The sequence below is a fragment of the Antedon mediterranea genome, chromosome 9, assembly GCF_964355755.1.
Source record: "Antedon mediterranea chromosome 9, ecAntMedi1.1, whole genome shotgun sequence".
Lineage (NCBI taxonomy): Eukaryota > Metazoa > Echinodermata > Crinoidea > Comatulida > Antedonidae > Antedon > Antedon mediterranea.
Window position 1 is genome coordinate 785,253 of NC_092678.1, and position 17,345 is coordinate 802,597.

General features: G+C 36.3%; 1 protein-coding gene across 1 annotated transcript in view; it reads right to left on the reverse strand.

The window, feature by feature from the left end:
- Nucleotides 1–17,345, reverse strand: part of LOC140058394 (cilia- and flagella-associated protein 54-like) — a 43,759-nt gene that overhangs the window by 12,692 nt on the left and 13,722 nt on the right. The window contains exons 12-42 of the mRNA XM_072103969.1: nt 17,117–17,251; nt 16,623–16,812; nt 15,766–16,178; nt 15,237–15,410; nt 14,944–15,114; nt 14,517–14,609; nt 14,009–14,191; nt 13,490–13,632; nt 13,077–13,224; nt 12,501–12,656; nt 11,751–11,951; nt 11,218–11,407; nt 10,727–10,819; nt 9,667–9,793; nt 8,984–9,098; nt 8,424–8,564; nt 7,855–8,057; nt 7,252–7,469; nt 6,454–6,647; nt 5,913–6,134; nt 5,412–5,635; nt 4,844–5,094; nt 4,546–4,701; nt 3,487–3,663; nt 3,091–3,178; nt 2,760–2,939; nt 2,302–2,569; nt 1,322–1,408; nt 820–942; nt 643–696; nt 12–163 (exon numbers count right to left, since the gene is read on the reverse strand). Of these exons, the coding sequence (XP_071960070.1) occupies nt 12–163; nt 643–696; nt 820–942; nt 1,322–1,408; nt 2,302–2,569; nt 2,760–2,939; nt 3,091–3,178; nt 3,487–3,663; nt 4,546–4,701; nt 4,844–5,094; nt 5,412–5,635; nt 5,913–6,134; nt 6,454–6,647; nt 7,252–7,469; nt 7,855–8,057; nt 8,424–8,564; nt 8,984–9,098; nt 9,667–9,793; nt 10,727–10,819; nt 11,218–11,407; nt 11,751–11,951; nt 12,501–12,656; nt 13,077–13,224; nt 13,490–13,632; nt 14,009–14,191; nt 14,517–14,609; nt 14,944–15,114; nt 15,237–15,410; nt 15,766–16,178; nt 16,623–16,812; nt 17,117–17,251 (5,270 nt within the window). The remainder of the gene's footprint in view (nt 1–11; nt 164–642; nt 697–819; nt 943–1,321; nt 1,409–2,301; nt 2,570–2,759; nt 2,940–3,090; nt 3,179–3,486; nt 3,664–4,545; nt 4,702–4,843; nt 5,095–5,411; nt 5,636–5,912; nt 6,135–6,453; nt 6,648–7,251; nt 7,470–7,854; nt 8,058–8,423; nt 8,565–8,983; nt 9,099–9,666; nt 9,794–10,726; nt 10,820–11,217; nt 11,408–11,750; nt 11,952–12,500; nt 12,657–13,076; nt 13,225–13,489; nt 13,633–14,008; nt 14,192–14,516; nt 14,610–14,943; nt 15,115–15,236; nt 15,411–15,765; nt 16,179–16,622; nt 16,813–17,116; nt 17,252–17,345) is intronic.

The following is a 17,345-nucleotide window of genomic DNA, read 5'->3' on the forward strand; positions in this document are numbered from 1 at the left end:
TATATACTTACACAGCTTCTTCTCTTGACGGTAGGACAGGAATAGTATCAGCAATGACAATCATAAGGTGTGATTGGGCTAGTGACAAGTGGCACGTAAGATGAGGACCATATAACGTGGCCAACGATGGCGACAAACGCTTATCTACCAGAGTATTCAGAATCTACAAAACATAAATATACAGTCAGTCAACATTGCTTTACTTATAATGAGTGGCGTTGTGGCTTGTGGTTATGATGATTGGCTTGCAATTTAAGGGTCCTGGGTTCAAGTCAGGATTTTTTCTAAAGACAATATTAGAACTCCACTCTTATAGACAGTATGCTTGTCTTGTGAACAGGATTACCACCTTTAAGGATAGTGAATGAATTTTCTTATGGAAATGGAATTTGCCTAAATATATAAACCCCAACAATATATTATAAAATAAAAACAGCTCTCAAAGTTAATTTGATAAACTGTAAACAAAGGAAAAATTTCCATGAAACATTTGAATGACTATCATAATTTTAAAAAACAATTAAAAACTTGTTATTTCAACCAATGTTATGACGATATGTAAAACAGTGCTGATTATGTGTTTATCATAGAAATGGGCGCTATACACTGTAAGTGTTAATGTTACAACACAATAAACAATACCTTTAGATTGATGGCATCAGTAACTGGCTTTGCTGTGTTGAATTTCAAGGTTGTCTAAAAAAACAAATTAGAATAATACACTTTTTGAATAAACTATCCTCTTTAGTTGTGTGTAATACTTTTACTACAAATATTTTATAAATTGAGAAATACGTTTTATTATCCAGTTTATTTTACCATTGTGGTTGAAACGAGTCTAAAGTTACTATCAGCCGTTTGAGGAAGGCGTTCACCATTTAGAATCCAAGCAAGGACAGTCAGTGCTTCTGTAAACAGACCAAGATCCGTCAATATTCTCATCTGAAAATAAATGATAATATTAAGATTATTTGCTGTTGAAATAAATATCTTGCGTGCGAGTGTGCGAGTGTCCAAGACATTGGAATCGTAATTACATTGGCAAAGGTTTGAGGCTCACTCGCTCCATGGTTCTGGTGGAAGAACAGGTCTTCTCGGATAAAAACTATAAACCGTAGGTCCAGTGTACACATTCACACACTCATGTGCACTTTAAAGAACCTATTACATCTTTCGAGATGAGCAGGAGTACTAGTACATCACAGTCACTGATACATGGCAGAGCCGTCTGGGAGACCAGAAGAGGTTACCCGGTAAAACGAAATAATACAAAACAAAACATTTTTTTTGTTAATACTGTAATAATATTGTCAAATGTTACCTTTAGAATTCTGCCGTCAATTGCACGTTGAAGATCGCGGCAGATGAAAGTGGTGAAATAGTTGTACAACGTAAGAAGAGGCAGAACCTTGTAAGACAAAAATATTAATAACTAGAGGGTACTCCGAGAGTACAAACCTCCGCCTACTGTAAAATTCCCCTACATAAAATTCCCCCTGAATATTTTTTTTTTACATTTTTTTTTATTAGTTCTATGTGTAAATATGTTAACTGCACACTACAAAGTTGTGGATGACAGTGTGGTGTAATGGTTATGTATCCAGCCTCTCACAGTTGAGATCGCTGGTTCAAGTCCCACTGAGGGTTTTTTTTTTTTTATTATTATTTTTTTTTATTTTATTTTTTTTTTGTGGACCTTGATCTTTGACCCTGACCCTTCAAAATTTAACCACAATTATATGATGTGTCATTGATCATTGTGGCTAAGTTTGGTGAGAATCGGATCAAAACTGTGGTCTCTAGGCAGTAAAATAGTTTTTTGTTAGTTGTGACCTTGACCTATGACCTTTCCCCCTCAAATTCGAACTCGTCCGAGCTTTTTGGGCATAGATCATTGTGTCCAAATTTGGTTAGAATCGGATAAAAACTGTGGCCTCCAGGCTGTTCACAGACACACACACAAACATACAGGGGTGAAAACATAACCTCCTTGGCGGAGGTAATAAAAAGGGAGAACTGTGAAGAAACAAGAGCGGTCAAAGACAACTAGCTAATTCCCAATGTAAAAATAAAGGTATACAAATATTGGTAATTTTAATTGTTAGCAGTGATGATAAAGTCACATCTTATATGCTTTTATTTATATATTCCTTTCAGTGATATATAACAAGAAGTACTGAGGAGACAAGAGCTGTCAAGGACAACTATCGCAAATAAAGGGTGTGTCTCTCCAACTTATTGTAATTAAAACAAAAAATGGAACAAAAAAGGAAGGACACAATTTATTAAAGATCTGCCTACCAGTAAATTGTGTCTCCCCCGAAACAATTCTTCAGTGACCCATCGCAAAGATGACACCAGAGTTCTTGCCTCGCACCTGAACCGGTCAGACAGAAGGTCAACACCTGGAACTAGGTACTGCACCTCACAGCCTTCACCTATGTCATAGAGGGCGTAGTCACGATCAGCGGTGGGATGCGGGAGTGAGGTACGAAAGATGGCTTTGAAAAGGTAGGCCGATAAAAAACAGCTTTCCATGCGTAGACCCAAGTCAGATGTTAAAATATATCTATTGAAATAAATTAATGTTAGTAAAAATGGTGAAATTCAAAGCATCTTCAGATCTAGAAAGACATTTTAAATTGATTTTTAATATAATAATATAGATTTATATAGATAGAAAGAAATTCAATAAACAATATCTGGAATAATAATACGCAATGTATCTGGAAGAACAGAACTCCAGCACCAATACTTACTGAGCAATCTTAGACGCCAGAATGGCGCCCAGAAGACATCCCCACATTCCACACCTCTGCAACAGCTGAGTGCTGATGTCATCTTCACTGTTCTTGCCAAGGATTTGACGCCATGTGCTGAGTGTGTCAGAGGTCAGCAAAATCAGATCTAAACCCTCTGACCACCATTTGTACGCAGCTCTGAAAAAAGATATATATAATAATATAATAAATTAATAGTTATCGAAAAATGTGATGTGCCCAAATATGGTAGTGATATGACATCATCTTGGCCATATATGGGAACATCACATAATAGTGTAGATACAGTAGTAAAACACACATGACTCACCTGATGTTGCCAGAATGATAATAAAGGTTGCCCAGTTCATGACTTCCCTGAGCTGCTAAGTCCTTGTGCTTTCTTGATAGTAGCATTTCTGTGACGAAGTAACAAGGAACATAGTCCTGCTAGTTTTTGTGTATTTGTGAGTGATTTTTAAATTTCTTTGTTGACATTTCCAGATATATTTCATTGAAATGTTATATTTTATCTTAATGTGATACTCTGTGAAAGGGTTTACACTGGCTTTAGGGGATTTAGTTCCCTTTTGTGTTTCCTGCCACTTAGTTTGTTGTTGAATTTTTTTATTTTTGGCAATAAAGAATAAGAATATGGTTTGAACTTAATGCAAAGTTTTCTTTAGTTTACCGTATTCAATGAAAAAAAAACTAATCCTAATCCTACCTATTGTTTTAGTATACGATGAAATGACAACGGAAAGCTGTGACCGAGGCAGAGCTGGGGTTTGAATCTCGCTCATGCTTTTGAACTCTGAGTTCTTGAGGTCAGGGGGCACATCTCCCTGAGTGTTGTCATCTGTCTCAGTGAAGTCTACATGACTTTGTCGACTTGTGCTAGAGCCTGAAGGAAAATTATCAGGGATGAATGAGCATGTAGTTGAAAAGTGTAACATCTGAGTCCACAGCTCATAGAGAATATTGGTATTATGAGCTATACAAATTTAAAACTATTAACCATTAATGAATGGTTAAATGAAAAAGGAAAATCATACAAGATGAGTAAACAATGAGAAATGATCTTGAGTTAATTTGCCGAATGATCTTGAGTTAATTTGCCGAATGATCGTAATCAAAACGGTACTGGGTTTGGTCTACTACCGTTCCTGCTCCCAAAAGTCACCAGGGATGAATTAGTATACAATGAGTGAATGGGGAATAGAGAGAATATTTCTATAAGTTGAGTCAGGGTTTCGAATAATATTATTCACCAGTGTTGCGCAAAACTCTCAAAATGTTTACAAAGCTGTGCAATAGTACATTCAGAAGTAATAATGTGAGAAAATAATGCATGACAGATGAAAAAAATCAACCATTCAAAAGGCAAGAATACACAGAAATGTTGTAGAGCACTCAAACCACATGAATGAGAACGTTTCTTTTTCTAACAGTACCCAGAATAACCTAGTACATCTTTCGAGATGGAGGTTACCCAGTGTATTAGTACACACACATCCACTGATCATAACTGGGCCCTCTGGGACAACAGTCTTTGACTGAAGAGGTTACCCAGTGTATTAGTACACACACATCCACTGATAATAACTGGGCCCTCTGGGACAACAGTCTTTGACTGAAGAGGTTACCCAGTATAAAGAAATAACAATAACAATAAAGAATCTTGTTGAGTCATGGTAACATTAAATAAACTATACATATCTGTTGTCCATATATATAAATATTGTTGAGTAATTGCAAAATTAAATAAACTTTGAGTACTACTTACATATCTGCTGTCCAGCTAGGTACAGAACAAGAAGCTTCCTAGAGTGTTGCAGAGCCCTCGATGTGTAGTAACAAGTATCAAGTGCTTGGCGGAAGTTCTGAAGACTGTCAGTGACATCCAAAGGAACACACACCAGCTTCATAGCATCACGAGCACCTGCAAAATATAAATTAACTTTTTTGGCAACAACATAGAAACTCCAACAATAACACAAAATAATCAACCATTCTCTCTGATGGCTGACAGGAAATCCTGCAATTCTATTAGTAAAAAAAAAAAAATAAATAAACATATGTACCTCCATACACATTGTGCCCCTCAGGGTCTATTCTACCCCCCATGTCTAATGGTTCCAACTCTCTATCTTGCATACTGCTTATCAGATGTACGTTCATATAGTTTTTGACTGTTATGGGTTCACCAGTGATTTCATCAGGAAACTTAAAAGCATTCTGAGGAGGTTCTGGTCCTCCATATGCCTTGACCCTTGACCTCAGTTTCTGCTGCGCTTGACAGATCAACGGCCCAACCTGTTCTGAGTATCGTTCACTGTAACATATAAATAAATGAGTATTGTTATCAGAATTTTCTGATTTTTCTTCTGATTTCAATTGATAATAAAACATCCAAGTGATATTTTAAACAAATGATTTAAACAATTTCCACACATATATAGATGAATCGATACCCTTTTGTATCTTTTGTTTTATCATAGAATTGTGTGTATGTGTTGATGATGTGCTTATCTGTGCAATTTTTCTGTATATTTTTACTGTTTTATTTATATACGATATGCCAAAAACAAATGTATGTTTTAAATGGACAAATAACTATGAACTGTTTTGCGAGATTTCTCTTTCACTTACTTTGTGAGAACATTAAACCTCATAGCTAAGTCAGCAAGTCTCTCCCATTGCTGCTGGTAATACAGCATTTCCAGGACTCTCAGAACAATACGTCGGATCCAGTGCTTATCTACCATACTACAATCGTCCATGTACTTCTCAAATTTTAGGCTAGCGCCCCCAAGTTCATCAGTGACTGTCCCCATAAGGTCACTATTCACCATATCTTTCATATATTTCTTGGACTAAGGGGAAAAAAAAGATATTTATATTAGAAACGAAATAGTATTAATATTGTAACATAATGGAATAAATATTAATTATTATATTTTTTCTTCCTTTTATTAATCGCCATTTACATAGTGCTCGACACATTTAATACATAATAAGTAAGTTTGAGCAATCATTCCATAGATATTTTTTGGTGTTTTTTGTACTTTTCTTTTCAAAAAAAAAATGTGTACCGCAAAGGTCCCTAAACCTTGCAACCACACCTCTTAAACCATAACAAACTAACAGTACCTTGGAGCGGCTGTCATTTTGCAGTACATTTAACATGTCCAGAATGCAGTCAGCAGCCACAAAGAATGGCTGACAGACGATAGATCTGATGGCTTCAACAGAGAAGATCCCAGAGGAGTAACCACCAGCAAAGCTATAGAGTAGGGCAGTGTGACCACAGTTCCACATGGCTCGGGCAGCATTCTGCAACAAAGTCCAATGCTGCCCTCTATGAGCTAACACCTGGATGGAAAAAAAAAAGAAGGTAAGGTTTTTAATTGAGTTGCCGAGCGATTAAGGCAGGGGCGCTGCAAACCATATCTATACAATCAGCACAGGTTCAAGTCATTCCTCGACCATTGTTCTGGTGGAAGAACAAGTCTTCTCGGATAAGGACTTAAAACTGGAGGTCCATTGTACACATCTAGCTCATGTACACTTTAAAGAACCTAGTACATCTTTCGAAAGAGTAGGAGGTTACTCTGGTGTACTGGTCCATTCAGCCCATGTAGTTGTGGATAGATGAACGAAAATGTTTTTGACCTTTCATTATTAAACTTACAACTGCCCTCTTGAGGTTGTTGAATGCCTTGTTTAAATCATTTGTGAGAGCCTGCAGTGAGACAGCGTTATATTCCTGATGATTATGATGTCTCTCTTGTCTACCAGGCCTGTCTACTTCAGTTGAGCGATAAGTTGGTACACTGTCTGACTGTTTATCATCAGGAGGGGGTGGCAGCTTCTTCAACTTTCCACCTGAAAATAATGTTAACAAGGTTAAAGGTCAACTATGTCAGATGCCTTGCCTGACATTCAAAGCTCTAGAAGTTGTAGGTTAAAAACAGCATTTTTTTCCACAAATACTCCCAAATTTACAGAGAATTTGATACAATTATTTCAGAGTTGTTTTGCCAGAAAATCTGATTTGATATCCAGACACAACAACAAGTTTATTTAGTACAATTTATTAGTATTACAGTCAACTCTCCAAATACCAAACTTTCAGAAAACAAGAAACTTTCCCAAAAATAGACTTTTCTTGAGATTCAAATTTATTTTGATCATTAAAATCAACCGAAAGGTGTCTGGTATTGGGAGAGTTGACTGTATACTACTTTTGATCATTAAAATCAACCGAAAGGTGTCTGGTATTGGGAGAGTTGACTGTATACTACTTTATTTTGATCATTAAAATCAACCGAAAGGTGTCTGGTATTGGGAGAGTTGCTTTTTAAGTAATAATAATACTGTTCAATTTATATAGCACAAAATGCAGGCCGCCTTTAAGCGCTGAACAATCAACAGAAAATGTAAAAAGCACAAAACTAACTAGATTTTAGATAATTATAATTCAACATACCCACTGTAGCGGCAGCGGCCACTTCAATAGCTGATTGATGGACTCTCAAACCTTGCTTTCCTATGTTGATTTGGTGTAGCTTTTCAATTATAGCATCTCTCTCGCCCTCTCTTGTATCGTCCTGACGTGTAACGGCTCTAGAGGGACCACCATCCCAACCTACCACCAAAGTTCCTGACGTCTCAAATGTGATCCATTCATTGTCAATGTAAGAGGACCTATTAACACAAATTTGGATAATTAAAACTAAAACATTTTAAAATTGAAAGTATGGAATACACAACAAATAAGTACAAATCTCAAATTAAGTAAAGTAATAGAGTAACAAACAGCTTTCGTTATACTTTCTGAAGTGACAATACAGGTGAAACCATATACTAAAACATAATCTATTGAAAGTATGGAAAACATGAAACCCAAATACCGAAACTTACTGAAAAGTTTTATTAAAGTCTAAAATGTCCCAAATTCATTTTTAGCATTAAAGACACATTTTGAATACCAGATTTTCCAGAAAACCAGAAATATTAGGCCAGGCCAAAGGAGACATGACAATAACAACTGTCATTACTTTGTGAAGTGACAATAAAAGTGCATACGTACCTATAGATGTCACCTGACGTGGGTCCAAGCAGTTTGTTGCGTTTCTCCACTTTGTTTAAAAACTGTGCAAAGAAACACAGACCTTGCAGGATGTTGAGTTGACATCGCCATGGTAACTCATCAGAGCAGATATTCCTCAATCTCTGTCTTCTCTTCATTGTACGGTAGAACTCTGGCAGAGTTCTGTCAAGAATTTCAAATGACTACAAAATATAATCAACATAAAATAAACATCAATGCGGTGGATTAGTTAGGGAGGGACACGACATCAATGCAGCGGTGGATTAGTTAGGGAGGGACACAGAATTGTAACTTTGTAGGTGGAGTGTACTGTAAAATAACTTTGTGTTTATAAACCTTTTTTTAAAATATTTATTTCATTCTGTTGATCAAGTTGGTCAATCAAGGATAAAAACACAGAAAAGTACAAAAACATTCACTGTGGTCCATAAATGAAACACCTTAAATAATTCCCAACAGAATTGAATAAAAAACATATAAAAATATAAAATGAATACACCAAGAATTGATACTTAATATTATTATAAATAAAGATAATAGATAGATACCTTCAATTCTTTCTCTTCCTGGGATGCTTTGGCAGCTTCTGACATCCTCTGATTTGATCGCACAGGAACCAGCAGTTGGAACTTCTTTCTTTTCTTCCTTGGACTCTTTCCATCTGGAGATTTCAGGTGAGACTTGTTAATCTGTAAGACAAGAGATTTAAAAAATGTGTATGGGCGTCAATCAAAAGATATATAATATATAAGTGTTTGTAACTTTCCGTACAAAAAAAACAAACACTGTAATTGTATTACTGAGTTGAGGAAAATTAGGATTGGACCTTCTTTACGGAGCCATGGCAACCACATCTATAATGATCTACTCTTATACTTGGTTCTCAAGGATGTAAACACAATGTATGCGTGTTGACCAATGACAAGCGACAGTTCAAATAATCCATCGAATGTGATTGGTCAACTCACTTACATTGCGTTATGTTCTTGTGTTTTCTCTAGTGGAAACCAAGCATTAGTGTAGTGTAAGTTCTTTATCATGTACATGGGACCAATAGCTTTACATCTCATCTGAAGGATGAGGCAGTAAGAACACATTCTATATCTACCTTTGAGAATTCAATAGCAGCAGCAGCAAATTTCTTGGGGTCATCGCCAGCTACTGTGAGGGCGCCCTGCTGTTTGGTGAGGATTAGCTTAGCTGATGAAAGATGTTCATTACGCCTAAACATATTTAACAAAAAAAAAAAAATAATAGCCATTCTTATATAGCGCATTATTATGGGAGTCTGTTTCCATACGTGCTTGATCCAAAAAAAGATTGTTAAAAATCAAAATATATTGCTACTTTCAAAAATTGATATTAAAATGATTATCCCTTTGTATGTATTTTTTAATGATTTTCCTAAAACATTCAAATCAAATAAAATTGGTATTATTTCAAAAATCTACATAAAAAAAACAACATAGCAGCCAGTGGTGTACAATTATTAAAAAACTTCAATTAAAAAATTTACAAGATTAAACCTTGATTTAATGATCTGAATGATTAAAATGAAAATCATTCAAATATTGATATAAAGCTCTGTCTACACTATCAAACTTAAAGTGTGATGTGCCTATATATGGACATGATGATGTCATATCAATCCCATATTTGGGCACATCACACTTTTTTTGTTAAACTAATTTGATAGTATAGACAAAGCTTAAGAAACATTGAAACATTGCACACAAGGCAGGGGCATATACGAAATATTATGAAACCAGAATGACATTTTCAAACATTTACCTTAGAAGCCATGTTTTAGTTTCATCGCACCATTCAGTTGCTATGTCAACTAAACCTTCACTCAACGCCTTCTGCATGACTTGAACAAAGAATTCCAAATACCGAGCACGACGCCGGAATTTAACAACTAAATTAAGACGCAAGTAGAAAGGTGTTTTGTATATAAAGACAAAGTCATTTAAGCAAACAAACGTCCACTTTAGAATAGAATAGTTTTGTTGTTTGTTTTTCTGTTAATGTTTTAACCTTGTAAGAGAAAAGCAATATTATTGTTTCACTTGTTTTGTGAATGAAATAAGTAATCTTTTTTATCTCACTTGCCTTGTACATACATATTTTGTTTGTGTACTGCTTACCTTCTTTGTATGCATGTCTGCTTGCAAGAGTGCTTACCTTCTTTGTATGCATGTCTGCTTGCAAGAGTGCTTACCTTCTTTGTATGCATATCTGCTTGCAAGAGTGCTTACCTTCTTTGTATGCATATCTGCTTGCAAGAGTGCTTTACCTTCTTTGTATGCATGTCTGCTTGCAAGAGTGCTTACCTTCTTTGTATGCATATCTGCTTGCAAGAGTGCTTACCTTCTTTGTATGCATGTCTGCTTGCAAGAGTGCTTACCTTCTTTGTATGCATATCTGCTTGCAAGAGTGCTTACCTTCTTTGTATGCATGTCTGCTTGCAAGAGTGCTTACCTTCTTTGTATGCATGTCTGCTTGCAAGAGTGCTTACCTTCTTTGTATGCATGTCTGCTTGGAAGAGTGCTTACCTTCTTTGTATGCATGTCTGCTTGGAAGAGTGCTTACCTTCTTTGTATGCATGTCTGCTTGCAAGAGTGCTTACCTTCTTTGTATGCATGTCTGCTTGGAAGAGTGCTTACCTTCTTTGTATGCATGTCTGCTTGGAAGAGTGCTTACCTTCTTTGTATGCATGTCTGCTTGGAAGAGTGCTTACCTTCTTTGTATGCATGTCTGCTTGCAAGAGTGCTTACCTTCTTTGTATGCATGTCTGCTTGGAAGAGTGCTTACCTTCTTTGTATGCATGTCTGCTTGCAAGAGTGCTTACCTTCTTTGTATGCATGTCTGCTTGGAAGAGTTGCTATGAAAGCATGTAGAATATTTGGGTCTTCTGAACCTGTCAACTCATTCGTACTGTGAGCTGGAAAAGCAAAGTAAAGAATTAAGTAAATACTTCGATTTATTCATTTAGATGAAAACCAAAACCACATGCACAAAAATTATAGAGAATGATACGAAAAATAAACACACTTTGGCCAATAATCGCTGACATTGGAGAAGTCTTGTTAAGTATTCTATGTCACAAGATGTTCAGCATTTGTGATGATTCATTTAGATATTAAAGTCTATGACAGATAGGATAGGAAAAGAAAAAGAGACAAAACTGAAGTAAGATGGAGAGATGACCTGAGAAAATTAAGCACTGTCTACACTATCAAATTAGTGTAGACAGAGCTCTCAAGAGAGAGAAGTAAATGGAGAGCTTTGGAGGCGGAATGTTCTGATCCTGAAGAAGATGATAATTTGATAGAATTATACCTAGTTTGGATAGCTTCAGCATGTGAGCTTCCAAAGCACGAAGTTCTTCATTCTGGGGTCCTTCGACGTTGAACGTCAGTTGACCTCCTCGTCTTACTTTCTTCTTGCGGTGTGCCTGAGCTCCACCAGCATTCTCATCAGTCTCAGCAAATTCAACAACGGTTTCCTGTGCCTTGGGTTTCTCCGATTCCTAGTCACAATTAGGACAAATTTGATTTATTAAAACAAAAAAAATAATATTATAATAATAATTATATAGGCATATGTTGGAGACAAAAGAGAAACAATGCTATTTTTAGAATTCAAAAGCTATTTTAATTTTCTAGGATTTATTTTTTATAATTTATTTACTAGGATAAATTTTGTGAACAAACTAAAGCTTTGTCTAAAATTTATGTGACAAAAAAATTGATTTGCCCATATATGGACAAGATGATGTAATATCATTACCATATTTAGGCATATCATTACCATATTTAGGCATCACTACTATTTGGGCACATAACAATAGTGTAAACCGAGCTTAAGTATACCTTCTCAATAGCAAGCATTTTCTTGCCACTGTCGGATATCATGTTAGCCAACGGTCTCTGCTTCCAGACACGCAACACCTTAGCCATGTGGTACGTGATGGTAGCAACCATATGGTGGAGGTTGTCACAGACAGTCTGTTGACGACGCACAAGAAGACTGGAGGGAATCTCTTGCAGCACTGCATGGCAGAATGTCACAATCTAGAAAAAGAAGAATCATATAAAAACTGTACCTAAGAGCCCACAATATCAGCATTGGCAGGGGTTTGAGGCCGACTCACTCCTAGTTCACAATATCAGCATCGGCAGGGGTTTGAGGCCGACTCACTCCTAGTTCACAATATCAGCATCGGCAGGGGTTTGAGGCCGACTCACTCCTAGTTCACAATATCAGCATCGGCAGGGGTTCGAGGCCGACTCACTCCTAGTTCTGGTAGTGGAACAAGTCTTCTCAAGTAAGGACTATAAACCGTCCAGTTTAGTGTTTTGATTCAGAGTGATCAGTCTATCAGTTTGGCTAAGCTTAAAGAATTTATTTAGATGGTGATCGGGATCCTGACCAATTTTATACACAGTTTGTAGGATAACTTACCTGTATAACCGGTACAGAGGGTATCTTATAGTGTATAATAGGTGCTAACAATCCGTAGCATAGTGAGTGCTTAACTTACCTGTATAACCGGTACAGAGGGTATCTTATAGTGTATAATAGGTGCTAACAATCCGTAGCATAGTGAGTGCTTAACTTACCTGTATAACTGGTACAGAGGGTATCTTATAGTGTATAATAGGTGCTAATAATCCGTAGCATTGTACCACCGCTTGCAGTGCTAGGTTTGATTCATTCAACCAACCAGCTAGCTCCAGTGCTACTAACATACGCTCACATTCCCTCATACGAAGAAGCTACAAAGTATGAAATGGAAATGTATTATGGTGGGTTTCAATAATTATTTTATCCATCCAATCAATATCACCCAACTCATCCCATCTGACGACAACTACAATAAAGCTCTGTCTACACTATCAAACTTTATATTTGACAAAAATAATGTGATGTCTTCATATATGGACATGATGTCAAATCACTACCATATTTGGGCACATCACACCTTTTTTGATAGTGTAGACAGAGTCTAAGACAAATGTGTTCGTGTGCTTTAAAAAGAAAAAGTCTTTGAAATCCTAAAATAAGAAAATTGATGGAGAGGAACAATTGTCACCGCTCTGTTCTGATCTTGCAATTTGAAGTTCTCAAATGAGAGCTTGACAGAATTGAATTCACATAAGCTCGAGTAAAAAAGTGCAAACATATTTGGAAATTACCTGTCCTTTGTAGTAAGGTCCTTCATCAGAGAGCTTGTTGCAGTAGATGGCGCCAGATCTGGTATTGACGTCAACATAGATAAAGATACTGGTAAGAAACATACGCAGTAGAACAGGTGATGCTTCACTGGCAGTCCTTGTGTTTAACCTGTAATACGATTAAAAGGAGAATTATAATAAACAAAAGTACTGAATATATATAATGCAACATTTATTTTGTGAAGAGCACAGAGGACTTACACCTTTTCAACAACATTCTTCTCATCATGTCACCAGCAGCCAATTACAGCGCCATTACGTCTGTCCACACAGTGGCTCAGTTGTTAACTAGTACACCAGGTTAACCCCCTACTAAAGAAAATACACTCCTTGAGAAAAGAAACAAATGGAAAAAGAATTGATAATGACTGTACCTTCTGAGAGTCAGTTCAAAGTCTTGCTGCGCACATTCATTAGTAACATCTGTTTCACATTGTTTGGGAACCGCAACAAAATGATCCCACAATACACTTGTGGCTTGCTGAGATGTATCATAGCAACCAACTTGGTATGCAACCTAAAAAATAATATTCCAATACAGATCAAAATCAATATACAGCAAAATTGGGGTAGTTGCATAAGCTATCACAGCACAAAGTTGTTTGTAAGTATGCACACTACCGCTATATATCGTTGTATATTATATAAATCCAAAGGCAAATTACTGAAAAAATGATATTTTTTAAAACATTTTTTTCCCCTCAACTTGTATAAAACTTTATTTCATTATTTTCTTTGTGATAATTTTTTTTTCAAAGGGTCTTACGACTACAGAATTTAAATATTTCTCTGTAAGATTGCTGCAATATATAGCAATGTAAATATATATTTCTAAATAAATGTGAATGAATGACTTATAGTATCTGTATAGAGGAATAGCAAATCTTGATTACCTGACTAAGAAACGCCCAGCTCATTAGTATAGGCATTGTATGCGATGCCATAATTGGTTTACTTGTATGCCCAATGCTGCCACCTATCAGCTTGCCGTCAACAGTGTATGCAGCCACAGCAAATACATACTTCTCATTGGCTACAAGTCCAGACACGCTCAGATGACAATCATAAGCTGGTACCTGGAAAGAAAGATAGATCTGTTATGTTTGATGGTTCTGCATATAGGTGTATTGTCCTCAAACTTGGTTCTCACTAGGACGTAAGGGCAAGGAAGTTATTTGACCAATCACAAGCAATGGGTTATCCAAACTGCTCACTTGTCATTGGTCATCTCGTTTCTTTCCTTGTGGTGCGTCCTAGTTGGAAACAAGCTTTAAACTGTGCCTCTACACTTGCTAAGGATTACTGCAGAAAAACAAGATATTCTGAATTTTACATTATTGTTTAACATTACATTAAGTGTTTATTTGTCATGTTTTAAACGATATTGTTGATATCACTTACTTGCTGGCCTGTGCCTGGAATATTGTAATCACTCAGCCTCACTTTGACATTGCTTCCTGCTGATGTACAACCAAATAAGGAGTACCAACCAACCTACAAAAAAAACACACAACCAAATAAGGAGTACCAACCAACCTACAAAAAAAACACACAACCAAATAAGGAGTACCAACCAACCTACAAAAAAACACACGTGATGAATTTGTTGTGAAAATAAAACATTTTAACTGACTGGCTTACTGTTCTTTTTTTGTCATTCAATTCATTTGTTCAAAATCTTTAAATTTTTCCTTCTGTCACAGACAAAATTATATCAATATCAATAGATGGTGTACAGCAAACATGACTACTAATATACAACACCATGAAAAACAAATACAAATCAACACCACATGTTCAATATTATAAAATGGTTAATATTCCTTACCTTTTCTTGTGGGTTAAAGACACCTGGTTTGAATACCATTGTCCTGTCTGTCCTACACAGCAGAACTGGGGGTGGTGGAATGCTATTGTCACTTGTGTTCTTTGGTGTCGTGTTTTGCTTGTACAGTTTATACTCTTCTTCTTGGGCCTTGGTAATTAATGCCATGGCATCCTACAGCGGGGGATAAACATAAATATTGCAAGGCTTTTTTTTATTGTACACTGTGAGGAGAATGAGAATTCCTTTTATTAAAAAACAGATACCATATAAGAGATCATTGTGTGCTTGTATACCTCCAAGAACTGTTTGGGTGTTCCATCTGAGTGAACTTGACCTGAGTGACCTTGTTTAAAGCTCTGCAGTGACTTCTGCATTAAGAACAATGCTTTATATATGTTGTTTTTTTTACATTTTGCTTCTAGCTCCTCTATTGATTCCACATGAATATCCTCTTGCTTACTGCAGGCCTACAATGAAATTAAAACAAGTGTCATACAAGTAACAAATATTGTTATGATGCAGCAATAAATAATATATTGTTATGTAGTTCATATATTCAGAACTACATATCAATATACTAATCAAAACCAGAGGAAAATATAATAAGTATATAATAATAAATAAGTAATATATATAGTATATGAAGCACATAATTTGCTGGTCTCCCTCACTCAAAGGCAATGTATATGTCAACTGAAACAAGAAATGAGCACGGTAACTTAATTTCCAATCCCTAGGTTACACAGAAAAGGAGGATTATAAAGAAACTACGCTCTAGTTATACGGTGTATTATAATTTAAATAAAACAATAAATATTGTACCTCTACAGGACTCCTCTTATTAGTTGACCTCTTGAACTTTGACCGTGTAAGACTTGCTGGATCTGGTCCCATAGCAACCAGCTTGATGCAAACTCGATGATACATGAAGAGCAGCTCCAAGTGGAGATCTCGAAGGATGTTATGGACTCCTTCAGGATTAGCATCATCTGTTGTCTTGTTGTCCTTCATCCAACTAATATCAGAGATAGACTTACCATCGGTCAGCGCGACAGCTTCTCTGGCGAGTGACATTCCTTGCAGTGCTCTTATCAAGATGCCTCTGGCCGTCACCAACTGTTCCCTTGCTCCTTGTACTAGGATAGTTGCTGTGTACAGTGAGGTACTGACGTGTATTGCTACATCAGGGCCTTCACTCACAATGCTCTTTGTGGGAGACTTGCTGGCAGCTGAAGCTGTAATATCAATTAAGAAATTGTAAAGCTCTCACTACACTATCAAACTAGTTTGACAAATATGGTAGTGATAAGCTTAAATATGGTAGTGATATGACATCATCATATCCATATATGGGCACATCAAAATTTTTAGCCACATAAGGTTTGACAGCAATGATAGTTGATAGTAAGAAGTGTACATACTAGACTGTTTCATTGAACCTTGAATCAGGATAGTTGTAGTGTAGAGAGATATTGCCCTTTTTAAGAATTTTACAATGTACATTGGACCAGATATTACACATAAAACATCTTTCATACCACACAAGGGTCACTTTGTGTCAAGTTCTGCCATCAAAAGATGCTCATCCGTCATTGTCAATGTTATACTCAATGAAAATTCAAAATATAGAATTGCTAACAGTTTTAATGTATTAAAAATACATGACAAAAGAAGCTTACTTGGAATGGCTGTGTTGTTGCCCTCTTTGCCTGGCTGTTTTCTGTCGGTTTCTTGTTTGGTATCTTGAGCCGCATTATTCTCAAGCACCAAAGCTAAGCGAATAGCAACCTCAGCCGTCACCCCTGGGTCAACGTTGTTCAAACCGCACCAGTACATCACTTCATGTATAATGTTGAGGATGTGTACCCACTGGAATTGAACAAGTGATATATTTCACTTTACTAACCATTCATGCCAAAAGATATAGTGAACTTTCAATATGCAATGTTGATCTAGGACTTAAGCTCTGTCTACACTATCAAACTTTATGTAACAAAAAAAATGTGATGTGCCCATATATGGACATGATGATGTCATATCACTACCATATTTGGGCACATCACATTTTTTGGGAGTCAAATTAGTTTGATAGTGTAGACAGAGCTTAACCCTTCATTTCAGAAGACTGAGACATGGACCATACTAATGTATGTTATGTATATAAGTTACTCACCTTGCCAGGTTGATCCATCCTTTGCAGGTACTTTCCACTATCTGTTGCTCCTGTCTGGAACTTCTGAAACACTGCCTTACACTTTGACCATAAAAACAGTGTAGCATCAACCATCATATCACGGTCAATGCTTTCCTATAAAAAAACAATGTATATTGGTAGATAAAGATTTTTGCATTAGGTTCACGATCGTGTGACTCAATTACACATTAAACCGTCTGACAGCCTA